This window comes from Benincasa hispida, chromosome 1 (genome assembly GCF_009727055.1).
Source record: "Benincasa hispida cultivar B227 chromosome 1, ASM972705v1, whole genome shotgun sequence".
NCBI lineage: Eukaryota > Viridiplantae > Streptophyta > Magnoliopsida > Cucurbitales > Cucurbitaceae > Benincasa > Benincasa hispida.
The window spans coordinates 62,093,918-62,110,475 of record NC_052349.1 but is presented as its reverse complement, the minus strand read 5'-3'; the positions used below and the strand labels follow the sequence as shown (position 1 = coordinate 62,110,475).

The 16,558-nt window shown below is 32.6% G+C and overlaps 1 protein-coding gene across 2 annotated transcripts; it reads left to right on the top strand.

The window, feature by feature from the left end:
• Nucleotides 1-520: 520 nt before the first annotated feature.
• Nucleotides 521-3,980, top strand: LOC120075057 (polyadenylate-binding protein 2). 2 transcript variants are annotated; one of them, XM_039028249.1, is made up of 6 exons: nt 521-681; nt 792-894; nt 1,474-1,544; nt 3,023-3,214; nt 3,537-3,658; nt 3,743-3,980. In XM_039028249.1, exons 1-6 carry the CDS (start codon nt 580-582, stop codon nt 3,789-3,791), a joined length of 639 nt encoding a protein of 212 aa, XP_038884177.1. In that variant the 5' UTR covers nt 521-579; the 3' UTR covers nt 3,792-3,980. The 2 variants fall into 2 exon arrangements, with proteins under 2 accessions (XP_038884177.1, XP_038884252.1); XM_039028324.1 differs by lacking the exons at nt 521-681; nt 792-894; nt 1,474-1,544 and adding an exon at nt 1,551-2,074.
• The last annotated feature ends 12,578 nt before the right edge of the window (nt 3,981-16,558 follow it).

Below are 16,558 nucleotides of genomic sequence, written 5' to 3'. Positions count from 1 at the left end.
GGATTTGAGTTATTCAAAATATGTTGAAATCGTCTCTTCGAGTTCTATAGTCTGAAAACTTTAAAAATACTAAAATCATCCGTAAATAAATATTTGTTACCATCAAAACATATGGTAAGATTGGAGCCCATAAAACTAACAAAACTTTCATAAGCCAATCAATTTAAATATTTCATTACGATTACCTCTGAAAATCATCTGACCATTGATTCTCAAAATGTTTGCAGACTTCTTCAAATGTCAATTTTACAAAATAAACAATTATAGTAAATACAAAGATGAATCTACAAGAAAATTTCAAACAAAAGTTTAAATTAATCTATTAATGAAGCATAATAAAAAGTGTAAATTAATATAACTCAGGGTGTAAATTAATATTTTTAGTGGAAAATAAACCTTTTTTTAAACTGCAATACTCTACTAATTTGCCACCATCATTATGCCTAAATGGGCCGCTGAATGTTGTTGGGCCGTGAAGTGGAGTAACGTTTAAGGGCCCAACAATCTGATTCGCTGCAGTTCTACGCATCGAACGAGGAGATTTCTAGAAACGAATGCGAAATTGTGAGTGAACGAGAGATGGAGGAAGAAGAGCACGAGGTATACGGTGGAGAGATCCCAGTTGAAGGGGAGATGGACGGAGACGTTGACATGTCCGGTGCCGACGACGACGCTGTCAAGGTTTCCATTTGTTCTTTCTCTTTCTGTTTCTCGTGCTTGAGTGAAAATGAGAAGAAATGATTCTTATGATTCGTGTCTCTGTTTGAATTGTGATCGTGTATGTGTTTCAGGAGCTTGACGAGATGAAAAAGCGCTTGAAGGAGATGGAGGAGGAAGCAGCAGCTCTCCGAGAAATGCAGGCCAAGGTTGAAAAAGAAATGGGAGCCGTCCAAGGTAGTTTTCTTATGATTTTGTATTATTGTTTTCGTTTATAAGCATGTGGTAATGGAATTTTAAATAATCCATGGAATTTTCTGAATTGAATTGGTTTCGTTGCTGTGATATTTTAAGCGATGGTTTTGTGCTTGAAATTTTGATGTGTTGTTGTGATCTATCTGCTAATATTACCATGTATTATGTTTCTAGCATTAGAATTGTGCATTAAAAAAAGTGGCTACAATATACTGTTTCTGCATAACAGATGCAGATATAGTTACTGTTGCCTTGACATTTTGATTCATAATTGTTAATTTAAATTTTAGAATAGGTTTAAGCAGGGAAGTTTAGTTTTATGTAACCTTCGTAAGCAATAATCGTTTGTGCAAGTGTTTACCTGCCATAGTTTAGCCGATATGGCAAAACAAATTATGATTATGGTTTTTGATAGAAACCAATATTGAATTATTCGATCATGTTGGTTGAAAGTTTCTTAAACTGGGTGAATTTCAAAGTACGCTATCATAGTTTTTTCCTATAACTTTTCTCCAATTTGACCTATTTTATTTATATCTATGGCTGTTATGTTTGATGCAGATCCTGCTGGTACATCAGCTGGTCAAGCAGGCAAGGAGGAGACTGATTCACGATCAGTATTTGTTGGCAATGTGAGAAGACAAATGTCCCTACTGATGTTCTTTAGATTTGAGAAAAACCTTTTAGTTGTTTGATCTTTGAAAAGATGTTATTGAAATGAGGATTTTCTGCAAAAAATTCAAAAAGAAGAAGAAAAAGGAAGAAGAAAAAAAGAAAGAAAAAAAGAAAGAAAGAAAGAAAAAAGAAAATTGTGAATGATAGTTGAAGACTGGTTTAACCGGAAAAAAACAGTGAGAAAAAGAAAGAAAAAAAAAATCTGAAATATCAAAAACCATTAGTGAATTGTTGCATTTAGAAAATAAGGGCCTGTTGCTAGTTGAACTTATGTTGCTGAAAGGCATGCGCTTTTGGAGGCTGGGACCATTAAATGTGGAATAACGATGTCGATGGCTCAACTACAGTGTGCTAGGGGACAATTCAAATGTCTCCGAGGAAGCCAAGGCAAGTCAATTGCATGCAATTTTAGTTGCAGAGCCTTGTCAATGCTCGCACTATTGTCATTTGTGTCTCACAAATGAGACATAAAGAAGGAGGCGAGGGTGTAAGATAATCGCTTCTTTGTGGCATTACTTTCTAGTTTGTGCTTCATTTGACCCAGTTAGACCAACGATTGGATTTTAATGCATGCATTTTGCCTTAACCAGTGACCTCTGAAAGAACAATTGAGCCTTTTCTGCATATTAAGAAAATTTTACTAGATTTACTTATTAATCTAGACTTTTTCTTTTAGTTAGAAACTCAACCTGTCAACTTCCTGCATAAAGTCTGCTTATTTCATTGTGATAATTAGATTGCAAAACTATGTGAACTAGTAAGATTAATGTAGGAAATCCTCTATGTTGAAGAAGAAAAACCTCATTTTCAATCATATCTAATGTAGAACTGTTTTCTACTAGTTGTAATTGATCTCTTAGCAGAGGGAGGCATGCTTGAAAATGCATCTGCTATGTGATTCTGATGCCTCTGATTGACTGATATTCAATCTTACATATGTTCATTTAAACATGAGTTAGATCTTCGTGGTGATTTGGTAATTTTGGTTGGAGTTAATTTTTCTTGGCATAGTTTATGATTCTCTTGCCAGCCCATTGGAAGTTTGTTACTTCTCAATGTTGCTCTGGTGTATCTCATCCCCAAGCTTTGTTGATTAAGTGTGATGAAGTTTGCTTTCTTTTTTGTTTTTGTACAAAGCTTCTTGATATAAAACTTTATAAAGAAACCTAACAATTGACCGAACCATTGGTTCATACTAAAAATGTAGGTAGTATTTATATTAAAGCCAAATGACAATCATAAAACATTTTTCTTAACCATAACGAGGGATATAATACTAGCTTAATTATTGCTATCTGATGTTTTCTCATATGAATTACTTATAAATTTATATAAAGAACAGAGAATACACAGAATTTTCTATTCATTGTTGATAGCACTTTACTATTTTATGCTCAAAGCTCTGCTTCAACAATAAAAAATATTTGTTTTGAAGGTTGACTATGCATGCACACCCGAAGAAGTGCAACAGCATTTCCAATCATGTGGTACTGTCAACAGAGTGACTATTTTAACTGATAAATTTGGTCAGCCGAAGGGCTTTGCCTATGTAGAATTTCTTGAAGCTGAAGCTGTTCAAGAAGCCCTCCTTCTGAATGAATCTGAGCTACATGGACGGCAACTGAAGGTGTGTCTTTCATTTTTCTCGGTTTTCCATAAAGAAAGAAATGGTGCATCAAAAAGAAGAAATTTCTAGGAGATCCTTTCTGATTCATTTGTGTGGTATGAATATAGGCCACATTTACTTTTTAATCAATCAAGTGTAATATGAAAAGTGCGGCCATTTAAATACGTTCCTAAAAGATTAGTTAATAATATTCTGTGAATTATGAATGGTAAAAAAAATCCATTATGATTGTAGCAATTTTTTATTACGGAGTAGGGCATAGATATCAAGCGAACTTCAATGCCACTCTAACTATATTATTTGCTTGGTTGCTCCATACCAGGTTTTGCCCAAGAGAACAAATGTTCCTGGTATGAAGCAGTATCGTCCCCGTCGTTATAACCCATACATGGGATTTAGAAGACCTTATGCCCCACCGTATTTCTATTCACCTTACGGCTACGGGTACAGTTTCTAGTGTCTTAATCTTGCATCATTATGAAATTTTTGAGTCTGCTAATATATTGATCCTTCAATATCCGATGACAGGAAGATGCCTCGGTTTCGAAGGTCGATGAGGTACATGCCGTACTATTAGATGCTAACATTGTTCAGGTTTAATAAATTTTTCCTGAAAGAGTTGGCACATGCGATCCTCGAGAGAATACAGAAAGGACATATGTCTATATTTATGATATCTGCTATTGTTTTTACTATCTCGGATATTTACCATGATCAAATACTTTGCCATTTCAATAAGATTTTGCCCTATGATTCGTTCAGAATACACCGTCCAGTTTTTAGTCAATTTGAGTTTTAAGATAGACGTTTGAGAATGATTCTTCTAAATACTCGTACGAAGAGGTTGGGCCATTTTCTCAATGCATATGCCTATCTATGCTGAAGAAGTTGGAAATTGAACCATAAAATAAGTTTTATGTTTTCATTTATATCACAGCATGTGCACAAGTCTACCACATTTCCATGAAGAAAACTCGTAAGATTCAAAATTTCAACTAATTTTACAGGCTACTTGACCACATTTTCATCCAGAAAACTCATAAGATCTAATTTATTTTATTTAAATTGGTGCTTATTGATCACTATGCCAACATACCAGGGTTGCATGTCTGGTAAAAGGGTTTTTAAATTTCCAAGTAAATTAGGTTTTGTTAGGTACTTAAGCACCTTGGAGAATCACACCTCAAAAGCTAACTATTGAGGTGGGAGAGTCAAATCACTTAAGTATCATACCACATCGATCATCCAATTCTATTAAGTATGGGATAAGACATCTCATACTATCTTGGTTCATAACAGTATCCCATCCCTGAAAAGTTGACGTCTCGATAGATACTTTGATAGTACGTCACTTGGCCACACCTAGTCAGAATTCTCTGTCGATTCTACTCTGGAACGTCAACAACCAACTTTGATACCAAAATAATAGAATTTGATATTATACATTCACTATTTAGGCAAATTAGCCAAGAAAGTTGAGACTTCCTCCCTCAACAAGCTCTCTAAGCTATACTTGATACAATGCAAAAAGATAATCATTCCCCTCCCCCTATTCCTATTTAAGGGAAGAAAATAAATCTAATAACATAAACGATCACAATAAACCCAATAATAGAAAGATCCCTGATCCCCACATAATTCTCTATTTTCATTCTCACGTGGCATCTTTGCTCATTCATCATGCATCACATCATCTTGCCCATTTTGCCACTTCCTTTGCATATTCTTCTTGCGGATGCAAACCTTATTGATTGGGGTTCTTTCACTAGCCGCCTCCAAAAAACCACCTTGTCCTCAAGATGAAAATCAGAGAATTGCTTAGCAATAAGCATGCCATTCTCCCATGTCGCTTGATTTGGTGGCATGTCATCCCACTGAATTAAAACCTCAAAATTGGTAGGAGAGACCATAGTAGTCCCAATCTTACGAATGCCTAATATCACGATTGATTGGGGGGGGGGGGGGCTACGATCCTTGGTAACACAGATCCACTCACCTATAGTAATCGAAACACATGGAAAACAGGATGAATATTCACGTGAACTGACAGATCGAGTTTATACGCCTCGGGACTAACTCGTTTAATAATCTGGAAAGGGCCTATGAAATGAGGGGCCAACTTCAGATGTTTATGGATAAACAAAGTGCTTTTCCGATACGGTTTTAGCTTAACATACACCTAATCAGCAACCCAAATACCACCTCTCGTTGCTTAGCATCTGTGAATGATTTCATCTGTTGTGTTCGTTCCAGCGTGGGTTTCAAATTTCGCAACATTTCATCTTTTTCCTTAAAAAGAACATCAACCTGGGGAACTAGCCGTCCATACACCACTTCATAAGGTGATTTTTTTTTAAGGAAGTATGATAGGATGTATTGTAGTTATATTCCGCCCAAACCAATCATTTTGACCATTTAGCTGGGGTGTCCATTGCAAAACACCGTAGATAGGCCTCCAACCCTATTGACTACCTTCGTTTGGCCATCGCTTTGCGGATGATACGAAGTGCTCAATTTCTGTTGTGTCCCCATCAACTTAAATAATTCTTCCCAGAATATGCTAGTAAATACCTTATCTCTATCCAAAAGAATACTTCAAGGTACTTTGTGCAATCCAAATATCTCTTGAAGAAATACTCCAGCCACAATAGTTGTCGTGAATGGATGTCATAGTGCGATGAAATGAACATATTTTGATAATTGATCCACCACAACTATTATCGAGTTATATTCTTCTGACTTTGGTAGACCATCAATAAAATCCATACTAATGTCATCCCAAATCATCTCAGGTATGGGCAAAGGTTGCAAAAGCCCCACTGGTGCTAAGGACAGGTATTTAACTTACTCACAAACTGAGCAATCTCCCATGAAGGAACATACACTTGGTTTCATTCCTTTCCAAAAAAAAAAAAAAAAAAAAAAAAAAACTCCTTAAGGCGTCAATACATTTTGACCGTTCCATTATGTCCCCCCATCGGGTTGTTATAGAATTCTTAAAGTAGGAGGGGAATTGTAGGGGATGTCGAAGTTAGCACCACTCCTTGTTTATAGTAATAATTCCCCCTTCATAGCATTAGGAAATGGTTCAACAACCACAATAGCCCTTTGAATTTGTCTCAAATCCCCGTCTTGATCAATTTGGCTAAATGAAAACTACTAGATTAACACCGTGTACACAACTCAACACAGTCAACTCCATTGTTGTCGATACATGAGATAGAGCGTTTGTAGTTGAATTTTCAATCCCTTCTTGTATTCAATCATAGAATCGTATCCAATCAGCTTAGCCACCAATTTTTGATATTATATAGCGATTATCCATTGTTCTAACAAAAACTTGAGGTTCTTCTAATCTGTGCACACTATGAATCGACGCCCCAGTAAGTAAGACCTCCACTTTGCCATAGCCAACATAATGGAAATTAATTCGCGCTCATATACGACCTTCAACTAGTGAGTCAAGGGCAAGGCATGGCTAAAAAAGCAAATGGACGACCTTGTTGCATTAATACAACCCATACTCCCATGCCGGATGCATCCATTGTTAGGATTAGTGTCCTAATTCTCCCGAAGTCTCGTAGTTTGTAAACTTTGTACACATTGTTATTGATAAAATAAGTTATTTTATTTTGCATTTACTCATATCCAATAAACAAAGATCCGTGGTTATTGTTGTAAACTCAAGCATGTATATGAGATATACAAGTCATACATTAAATAATAACTTAAAAGGTCTGTAGTATAAAGATAAATAAGGGATACCTTATCCTTATGACACTACGGATACGACCCACTTTGTAGAGTTTTACAACTGTTGTGAACTACTACAAATGGTCTGATCCTGATCATTCATGTGGAGACATGCGAGCGGAGATGTCTTATACAAATAAAGAGTTTGTATAAGATCGGACTACGAGATGATTCGTCTATTTATATAACGTCGTTGATACTTGAGACTTATATCTCATTATAACGTCGTTGATACTTGAGACTTACATCTCATGACCTTAATCTTGAGTGTTTTGGGAACTCTTGCCTATGAGAGCGGTCCTTTGCTTAGTATGGATGAGAGTGGCCAGATTGCCAACTCAATAAGCCTACCTTTTTGGCGATTTGTCTGATTGGGGAGTTGGAAAATAGTTACACAAGATGGAATTCACTCATTCCCCAAAGCAGGGGTAAGTAGATAGATTGCTCCCTTAAGGGTTGATTCCAGGTCTTGAACATAGTGGTCTCATCCTCTCTTCCAAGAGAGGATCCAATCATAGTTCATTAGAGGAATTAATGGTACTTAAGGAGTTAGATGTAACTATAGGGAAAAAACGGTAAATTGGCCCAACTGTACTTATGAGCGATCTGTGAAGGATTATCGCACTGTTGATTGGTTGATATGGACATAGAAATACATTTATAGTGAGAAGAGTGCAACTATCGGTCTTTAATAGAGTGCCCGACAATTAACGGATAGTGAATCTCGTGATTAAAGAGTTTAGTCAGTTATTCATGCTATAGGTCCATAAGGTCCCTTTAGTAGCTCAATGGATTCAAGTTGAGAATAAGTTCTTGGGGTTAGTTTGAAGTATTCAAATTAACAAAAGAAAATTCAATTATATATGATATAATTAGTGTGATGTATGAGATACATCAAGTGGAGGAATGAATGTAAATATGATTTACATTAAGTACCATAAAATAGAAAAAGAACTATGGTTTGTATGTTTCATGAGATGAAATATTAAAACTATACGTTATAAATATAATATGGTAAGTTGGTTATCATATTTATTTATAATATATTAATTATATGATAATTAATTTCTTTTTCTCTAATAACCGATTGAGTGTGAGGTTATTGGTGGTTTTATGATAACCGTGAGATAAAAAGGAAAATTATTTTCCCAAAATTAGAGCGTTGCCTCATTCAGAAAGAGCTCACAGATAAACTATCAAGTGAAAAAGTTTCACTAAGCGATAGTTGTGCAGAGACTAAACAATTGCTTACCTTTAGTCATATGATAATCATTCAGCTGATCATAGCTACATGATCGAGTGGCTAAGTCTATACGATAGGCTACCATTTACTAAACGATCGAGCACATCGTACACGATAGACAGTGTATTATTTCCCACTTGTTCCATCGTCTACTCGATCGTAGACCTCCAGTTTCTTCCTCAAGCCAAGATCATACAGAGTCCACAACTCCTGGATTCTCACATCGAGAATACCAAGGTAACCATTGTGGTGGTGTCCTCACTCAGTTCGTGGATCAAGTTAGACTCGATTGGTTCGTGGAGGTTGTGTTTGTGTTCGTTGGCTGTACCGGTCGTTGTGTTCGAGTGTGTTGTGCTTGGACGCTTGTAGATTGATTGAGAGGCACTTGAAGAATGGTTCTTCAAAGGTATGCATCCTCTATCCCTTGTATCATTGTTTAGCATGTTGTAATTTCTTGTTGTGCATGACCTGTTAGTTTTCGTTTAGACTGTAATTATTTTGTGTTCAATTCAAATGGAATTTGGAACAATTCCTTCCGCTGCTCATAGAAATCCTCGTGCTTGATTTCCTCTATCTATCTCTATCACAAATGGTTGTGTAAGTCTGGCAATCCCAGCACATGAATTTTCGTCATGGCCTTCTTTAATGCCTCAAAATACTTATGAGCCTCATCATTCCAAAGAAATTTATCTAAATTTATCTTTTTTGAGTTTCTCTATGAGTGGGAATGAATGGAGCCGTAGTTGAGCACAAACTTTCAATAATACCCTCTTAATCCAAGGAAGTCTCTCAACTGTTTTATCAAGGTTAGTACTGGCCACTGTATCATAGCGTCAAATTTTAAGGGATCAACTGCTACTCCATCTACCTTTATCACATGACCAAGATATTCAATCTTTGAAGCTGCAAACATACATCTTTTTAAATTGGTCACTAACTGATTCTCAGCCAATAGATGCAGCACCAGAGATAAGTGATCTATATGCTCATGAGCCGAAGAACTATAAATCAATATGTCATCAAAGAAAACCAATAAAAATTTATGCAAATAAGGACGTAAAATATTATTCATTACTGATTGAAATGAGGGGGGCATTCTTCAGATCAAACGACATCACCAAGAACTCATATTGCCCCTTGTGGGTTCGAAAGGCTATTTTTTTAACATCCTTTGATGTGACCCTTATTTGATGATAACCCAATTTCAAGTCAATCTTTGAAAATATTACTACCCATTGGAATGGGATAGTTATCAGGGAAAAGTGCATGATTTAATGCTTAGTAATCGATGCAAAGCCTCTAGCTACCCTCCTTTTTTTTTCTTAACCAACAAAACAGGGCTGGAAAAAGGGCCGATACTCGATTGTATGATTCCCGCTGTCAGCAACTCGCCCACTAGTTGCTTGATTTCGTCCTTTTGAAATCGTGGATATCGATATGGCCATACATTTAATGGTTCCTCCCTTGATTTTGGTTCAATAGAGTAATCATGATGTCGTGTCGGTGGGAGCCCCTCAGTTGGTTTAATCACCGATTGATATCGCTGTAAGACTTCTTTAATTTCAGGATAGCCATTAGCCAGATTATAAATGGGAGATTCTTCTTTTGATTGAACCCCCACGACATTTAGTTCTAGGAGAATTCCTTGGTTCTCTTCCTTTACATATTTCATCATGTACTTTAAGGAAATATGAGATTTCATCAAGTGTTGCCCTTGAGGTGTACCTTCCATTCATCAACTTGAAAGTCCATTTCCAACGAGCTTCAATTACACTCGACATGCCCCAGTGTCATGTGCCGCGCCTAAAACCACATCGGCATTGCCCAGGGGCAAAGGAAAGAAAAATCGTTAATAATAGTCAAATTAGGAAGATTAAGATTGTTTGGTTAAAATATCATATTTTGGTCATGGTACCTTTTTATTGAATAAGATGTTTCTTATTCTGAATCTTTAAGATCCAAATTAGCAATATACCTAGGAAGTTGTTTCAAATACGCACGTTAGTCTAATAAGCTCATGATATGGACTTGTTCTTAATGATTAATGCAGATTACTTGAACTAAAATGGATTATCCAGATTATATATATGTGTATATACACGCTACACTAAAGTGGCAATAAGGGAATAATCTTTGAAAATTCCTATTTTGTCCTCACAACTCTTCATAATGTTTGTAATTATTCCTTAAACGAATACATCTCCAGAAGGAAGGATATCACATCTTTTCGGATTGATGCATCACTTCAATAATAACCAAGTTTTATATAGGCACATCCCTTTACATTATAACTACAAATTTTATAGACATATCCGTTCAAGTTGTAACTACCAGTTTTTCATAGTATAAATACAAACCAAGAAACACAGACACAAACACGGTTACAAGATACGAATACAGACGACGATATGCCAATTTTTAAAAAACTAAAATACGTATATGTTGAAGATATGTTATTATATATGTGTGTGTGTATACATGATAACACCCAATTAATTGTTATAATACTTATTTTAAGTTATATTAAAATAGATTCAAGAAGAGAGTGAAAACTTGAAAAAAAAAATCAATAACATGATTGAACGACTAGAGTAGACGGTAGAAAAAAAGTAGAGGATGAAGATTGAAAAATGAAGTTGAGCATAAAGGGGGTGTAAATCATGATTGGTGTGAGAGAGAAGAATAAAGATTTAATTACGTTTCCGATTTTTTCTTTTAACTTTTTATGTTTTTATCATTTTTAATTTATTTTGTTTTGGATTACTTGATTTAAGTAGACTTTTATGTTTGAGACTGATTTTAAAATGGTTAAAAATCACTTTTGTCATTTTTAAAATCACGGTGAGATATGTTTAATCCTTTAAAACTAATTTTCATGATATGAAAATTGCATTTAGAAGTCTAAAATTGAAAACTAAATTAATGTTGAGCAATTAAAAGTGGTTTTTGAGTGATTTTAAAACTGAAAAAAATGATTTTGATGATTTAAAAATCATTTAGAAACACACACTTAAATAAAATGGGTTATGAGTTAGGCTTTTTAAGTGATTGGGCTTAAATTTGAGGGAAAAAAAAGGACCCAGCTATCTCATTCACCTATTTGGAAGTAGATACTTGTATCTGAAAAGTAAAAAAAAAAAAAAAAAAAAAAAAAATCAGATACTTCACATCACGTATTAGACACATCTATCTGGATGTATTCGTATCTGACACGTATATGGATACTGATTCTCTGCACAATTAGAGGTATCTATGCTTCCTAGAATACAATCTTTTTTGTTATTCTTTGGTCCTATTACCATTTTCAAAATATCTTATGATAGAAAGAATTTTAGAATGATAGTATTGAAGTTTTCATTCTCTATTTTAAGATGGCCACAATCCCCCTCCGTATCTTCGTTTTATTGGTTTTTTCCAGTAGATTTTTGTTGTCACCATCACTCAAGACTCTAACTAGACGGTGAAGTTTCTACGGGAAATCTCTAGAGATCTTCCATTCATAATGGAAATTGGTGAGTCTACTCTCTCTAATTTTTTTTTTTTTTTTTTTTAAGAAAGAGAATATAATATATTAAGTAAAAAAATATTGAAAAGATGGAAAATTTTGAGGAGACCGTTTCTGTATATTATTCCATCAAAATTGAAAACAGATAATATAAAAAAACATAGATAGAAAGATCTAAAATACAAAAAGGAAGATACATGTGTCAAGATGACATTTAAATGATAAATAACGAAACAAAAGAAATCAAATAGTACATTAACTATGAAATAGAGTACAAAAGCAACTTTTATACTATGGTTCAACATTTAGAGATCCTACGGTTGGGTGGTTAAAATAAATTTCTACTTTTAAAATTTTTTTTTTTTATAAAAATTTTGATATAGTTATATACTAATATAAAAGAGTTATGAGAAACTGGGGAGAATCTTTACCTTCCTACTTTATTATTCATTTTAAAATAAATACATATTATATCCTCAATTTTAATTGTTTGTACCTTTTCTTCTCATAATTTTATTTTATTTTATTTACATGTATTCTCTTTAAAGGAGAACAAAAGGAGCATCTTTATGTAGCAAAGAGATGAGATGAAGAAATTAATACAATCATAAGATCAAAAAAATAAAATACAATCACACGTACCTATAAATAAAAACAATATGTGTACTTTTTTTTTTTTTTAGAAGATTGCATACCTTTCCGTTTTATTATTTATTGTAGTTGTTTCTTTACTCTTATTCATGTCAAATATTTAAATCTTACATTTAATTACAAGTGTATTCATTTAAAAATCTTATTTTTGCGTTATCCATTATGTTTCAAAATTTTGTATCACATTTTTTAATTTATATTTTGATTTGAGTGAAGAAGAAATAGTTATATTTAATTTTCACAATTTTACTCTTTTGTTTTAAAATATAGAATCATTATTAGTGGTTATACAAATTATATATATATATATATATTTGTTGTTTTCACCTTCCAATTTATTGAACCAATGATTCGATTGTTTTATTTCTAAGTTAAAATAAAATTCTTGCAAAAATTACATGATATAAATTTTAATATATATATTGTACAATAAACAATAAATATATAATTTTACATTCACAATAAATATATAGTTTTAGGTATTTTTTAAACTTTATTTGATGATAATTATTTACTCATAGAACTCAAAGAAAAATAAATTCTCAATCAAAATTTAAATTTTATCATATGTCAAAAACATTATAAATATTTTATGTCATAAACATTATAAACATTTTAAGCCACGTACATCGCACATATCTCTAACTAGCATATATATATATATACACACGCACGCGCGCAAACACACGTATATATGTGTCTTTGTAGTTTATAAACACATCCTATATATGTGTGTGTATGCACGCACGTATATATGGGTCTTTGTAGTTTATAAATACATCCGGTTTTCAATTAATTTCTTGAACTACATAAATCTTAATATTTTTCATGATAAGATTATAAAATTTAAAGTATCCAGACTAATTCATTACAAATTAGGACATCAATTACCTAAAAGTTTCAAATTTTTTGATGCTCTATCATTTCATTGCAATTATTGAGCTAAAATAAATAAATAAAGAAGAAAATAATTAGAACTAAACAAAGATGTAGATGTAGATGTGATAGAAATATTGAAGTCTTAATTCAATGAAAATGTCAATAGAGATAATAAATATTTTTTAAACAAGTTAACATATTTATTATTTATATTATATTTACATTAATTAGTGATATTTTGTTTGGAAAATTGACCCAAAAACCAAAAACTTCCCCATGATCGAACCTCTTCTTGAAAACATATATGTTTGTTTGTTTTTACCATTTTTACATGTGAAATACCACTTTTATCCTCAATATTAAAGATTTCCCTTCTCTCTATTTCCTATCTCTCTTTTGCTCTTCCCTTTCAACAAAAAAAGGAAAAAAAAAAAAAAAGAAAAAATGAAAATTCAATGCGACACCAATATTTTGTCCATTTTCTATCAATATTTATTCTAAACCAATATCGTACCATCAACATACAATATTATTGATATCAAGCATGGGACAAGTAATGCAAGATCATTTTCAGTTCTCCACTTTCAGTTAAACACTCTCACTTTTTGCATTGCTTTCTCACTTTCAGTCGATTTAACATTTTCAAGTAAGGGAAGATGTTTTAACATTTTGCTCAATTTGTTAGCATGGTTGAAAAGAACACCAAAAAAACGTATGAAAACGAATGGTCATTTAACTAAAACGGAGTTGTATTAGCAAAAATATAACTAAAACAAAATTATTGTTCGCGTAGCAAAAGTGTGTGATCGCCGATCTTAGGTGCATCATCTTTGAGTTCTCGCTTTGAAATTTTGTTTTGGTCATAATTCCCTCAATAAAATTATGTTTTGGCTAACTGACCACTCGTTTTTATATGGCTTTTTGTGTTATTTCCAAAAATAGTCCTTATAAAAAGAGCAAAATTTAAAAGAATATTGAATATAAATAGTCTTACAACGTTTAAACTTAGATATAATTTACTTTTGGAGTACTAAAGTCAAATATTTTTTAAGTTTTTATTCCGTTTACAAGCATGGTTGGAAAGAATACAAAAAAATGTATGAAAATGAGTGGTCATTTAGCTAAAACGAAGATATATTGATGAAAATATGACCAAAACAAAATTGTGAAGCGAGACCTTAGCAATCATGTCAACAATCATGCACTTGAAGTAAGCGATTGTGCACAGAAGGTCAACGATCGCATACTTATTCTACGCGAACGATAATTTTGTCTTGGTCATATCTTCATCAATGTAATTCTGTTTTAGCTAAATGACCACTTGTTTTTTTTTTTTTTTTTTTCGTGTTCTTTTTAACAATATTTATAAATTGAGTAAAATGTTAAAGCACCTTTACTTTTCAACCACTTTCACAAAATTTAAACTCAAACCATTCTTTGGTATGTGATGTTTTCGTAACATAAGAAGAAAGAATCTGAGGGAGAAGTGAAAAGAAATTCATTTAAAATGGGTATTTGACATCTTCAAAAGGTCAAAAAACAAACCTCTTTTAAAAAGGAGGTCAATTACATATAATTTTTTTTTTAGAAATAGCCTCTTCAAGTTTTCACTTTACAAAACTAGTATGCTTTTTGAAAACTCATTTAATTAGTTTTTCTCGATCCATCTCGGCCAAGATCGACAACGAAGCTTTAGTTAAAAAATCAATTTTTTTCTAATTTATCGATTGATTTGGATCTTCTTGGTACATCTCGGTCATTACTCACCAAGATCCAATTAATCTTTTCAAATATAATGTAAACTTCCTAAATCTTATATTTTTTCAAATATTCTCGTATGTAGCTTATCTTTACCAACAATTATAATGGAATTTTTCAAATATTTAGCTCAATTTATGTTTCCACGATTACATGAATTTTCAAATTTTCAAATGAATTTACCAATTATACAAATGGATCTCAAGTGGTTACATTTTAATTTTTCAAGTTTTGGGAAAGATTAAATTTTGAAAAAGAAATGGTATGATATGGAAAATATATAAAATCTCGGTATTAATCTCGGGTAGATTAATACCGAGGTTTTATGTATTTGAACTTTCTCGGTGAATTCTCAGATAAATTAATACCAAAATTTTGTTTATTTATCGTATTTTACTTCTTTTGCAAAATTTGATTTTTCCCCTCAAAATTTAAAAGAAAATTGCAATGAGTAGCAATTTAAAAGCATGGTTTTACAACCGTATCTTCAATATTTTTTTATTTAGCATATATGGCAAAAACGTCAATTTTAATCTTTCATTTATCCACTTTTCCAAAATTGTCCCAATAATTTTTTTTTTCTCCAACGGTTTTTTTTTTTTATTTTTTTTTATTTTTTTATCTCTTTTCATTTTTGGTAGCTTTCTTGGTCATCTCGCACGATTGTTGATCTATCATATTCATCTTTCCGATTTCGTTCTTGCAAGGTTCTTCTTCATCGCCTCTATTCTCGGTGGTTGCAAACATGATGGATGGGTTTTGAGAGAAGAAATCAAAATGATAAAGAAGAAGAAAAATAATTATAAATAAACAAATATAAAAAAAAACGGTGTAAGAACAACAAAGTCGGTTTTGATGTGCATGGTGACTGTACTACCTCCCACTAGTGGTAGAGCTAGAAATTTTATATAGGGGGCACTATATGCAAAAAAATATCTATAAATGAATGTAGAAAAGTATTCATAACTTCATAAATTAACTAACTTAGTACATTACAATTTTCTTTTTCGAGTTTTCATGTTTTGAAATCGAGCCATGATAACTTCAATATCTAACTTATCAAATAAATCATTTTCAATATAGGCTATAAGACAATCATTCATCCATTGATCTCCCATTCGATTATGCAATCGAGTCTTCATAATATGCATAGCAGAAAATATTCTCTCTATAGTAGTTGTGGCGATACGTAAAATCAGCGGCAAGGTGAGTAATCTGTAAACTAATGGATAGACCTTGTCTTTATTCGTCAGGACCATTATTACTGCAAGATCAAATATGTTTTTTAACTCAACAAACTCAATATTTGAACGCATAACAATAATATAATTTTGAAGTTGATCCTCAAGCATAAAGAGTTCAATAGCTAAACAGTCTCTTGGATAAAATTGAGCAAGTTGACTAAACTTTTTTCTATCAAAAGAAACAAATGAATTACTCGGATTTAGACATGCCCCACAGAGAAGCAATTTAGTATTTGTTTCAGTAAAACGATTATTTAGCTCTTGAAGTTGCATATCAATGATGACATAGAAAACTTCCACATAATAATGAT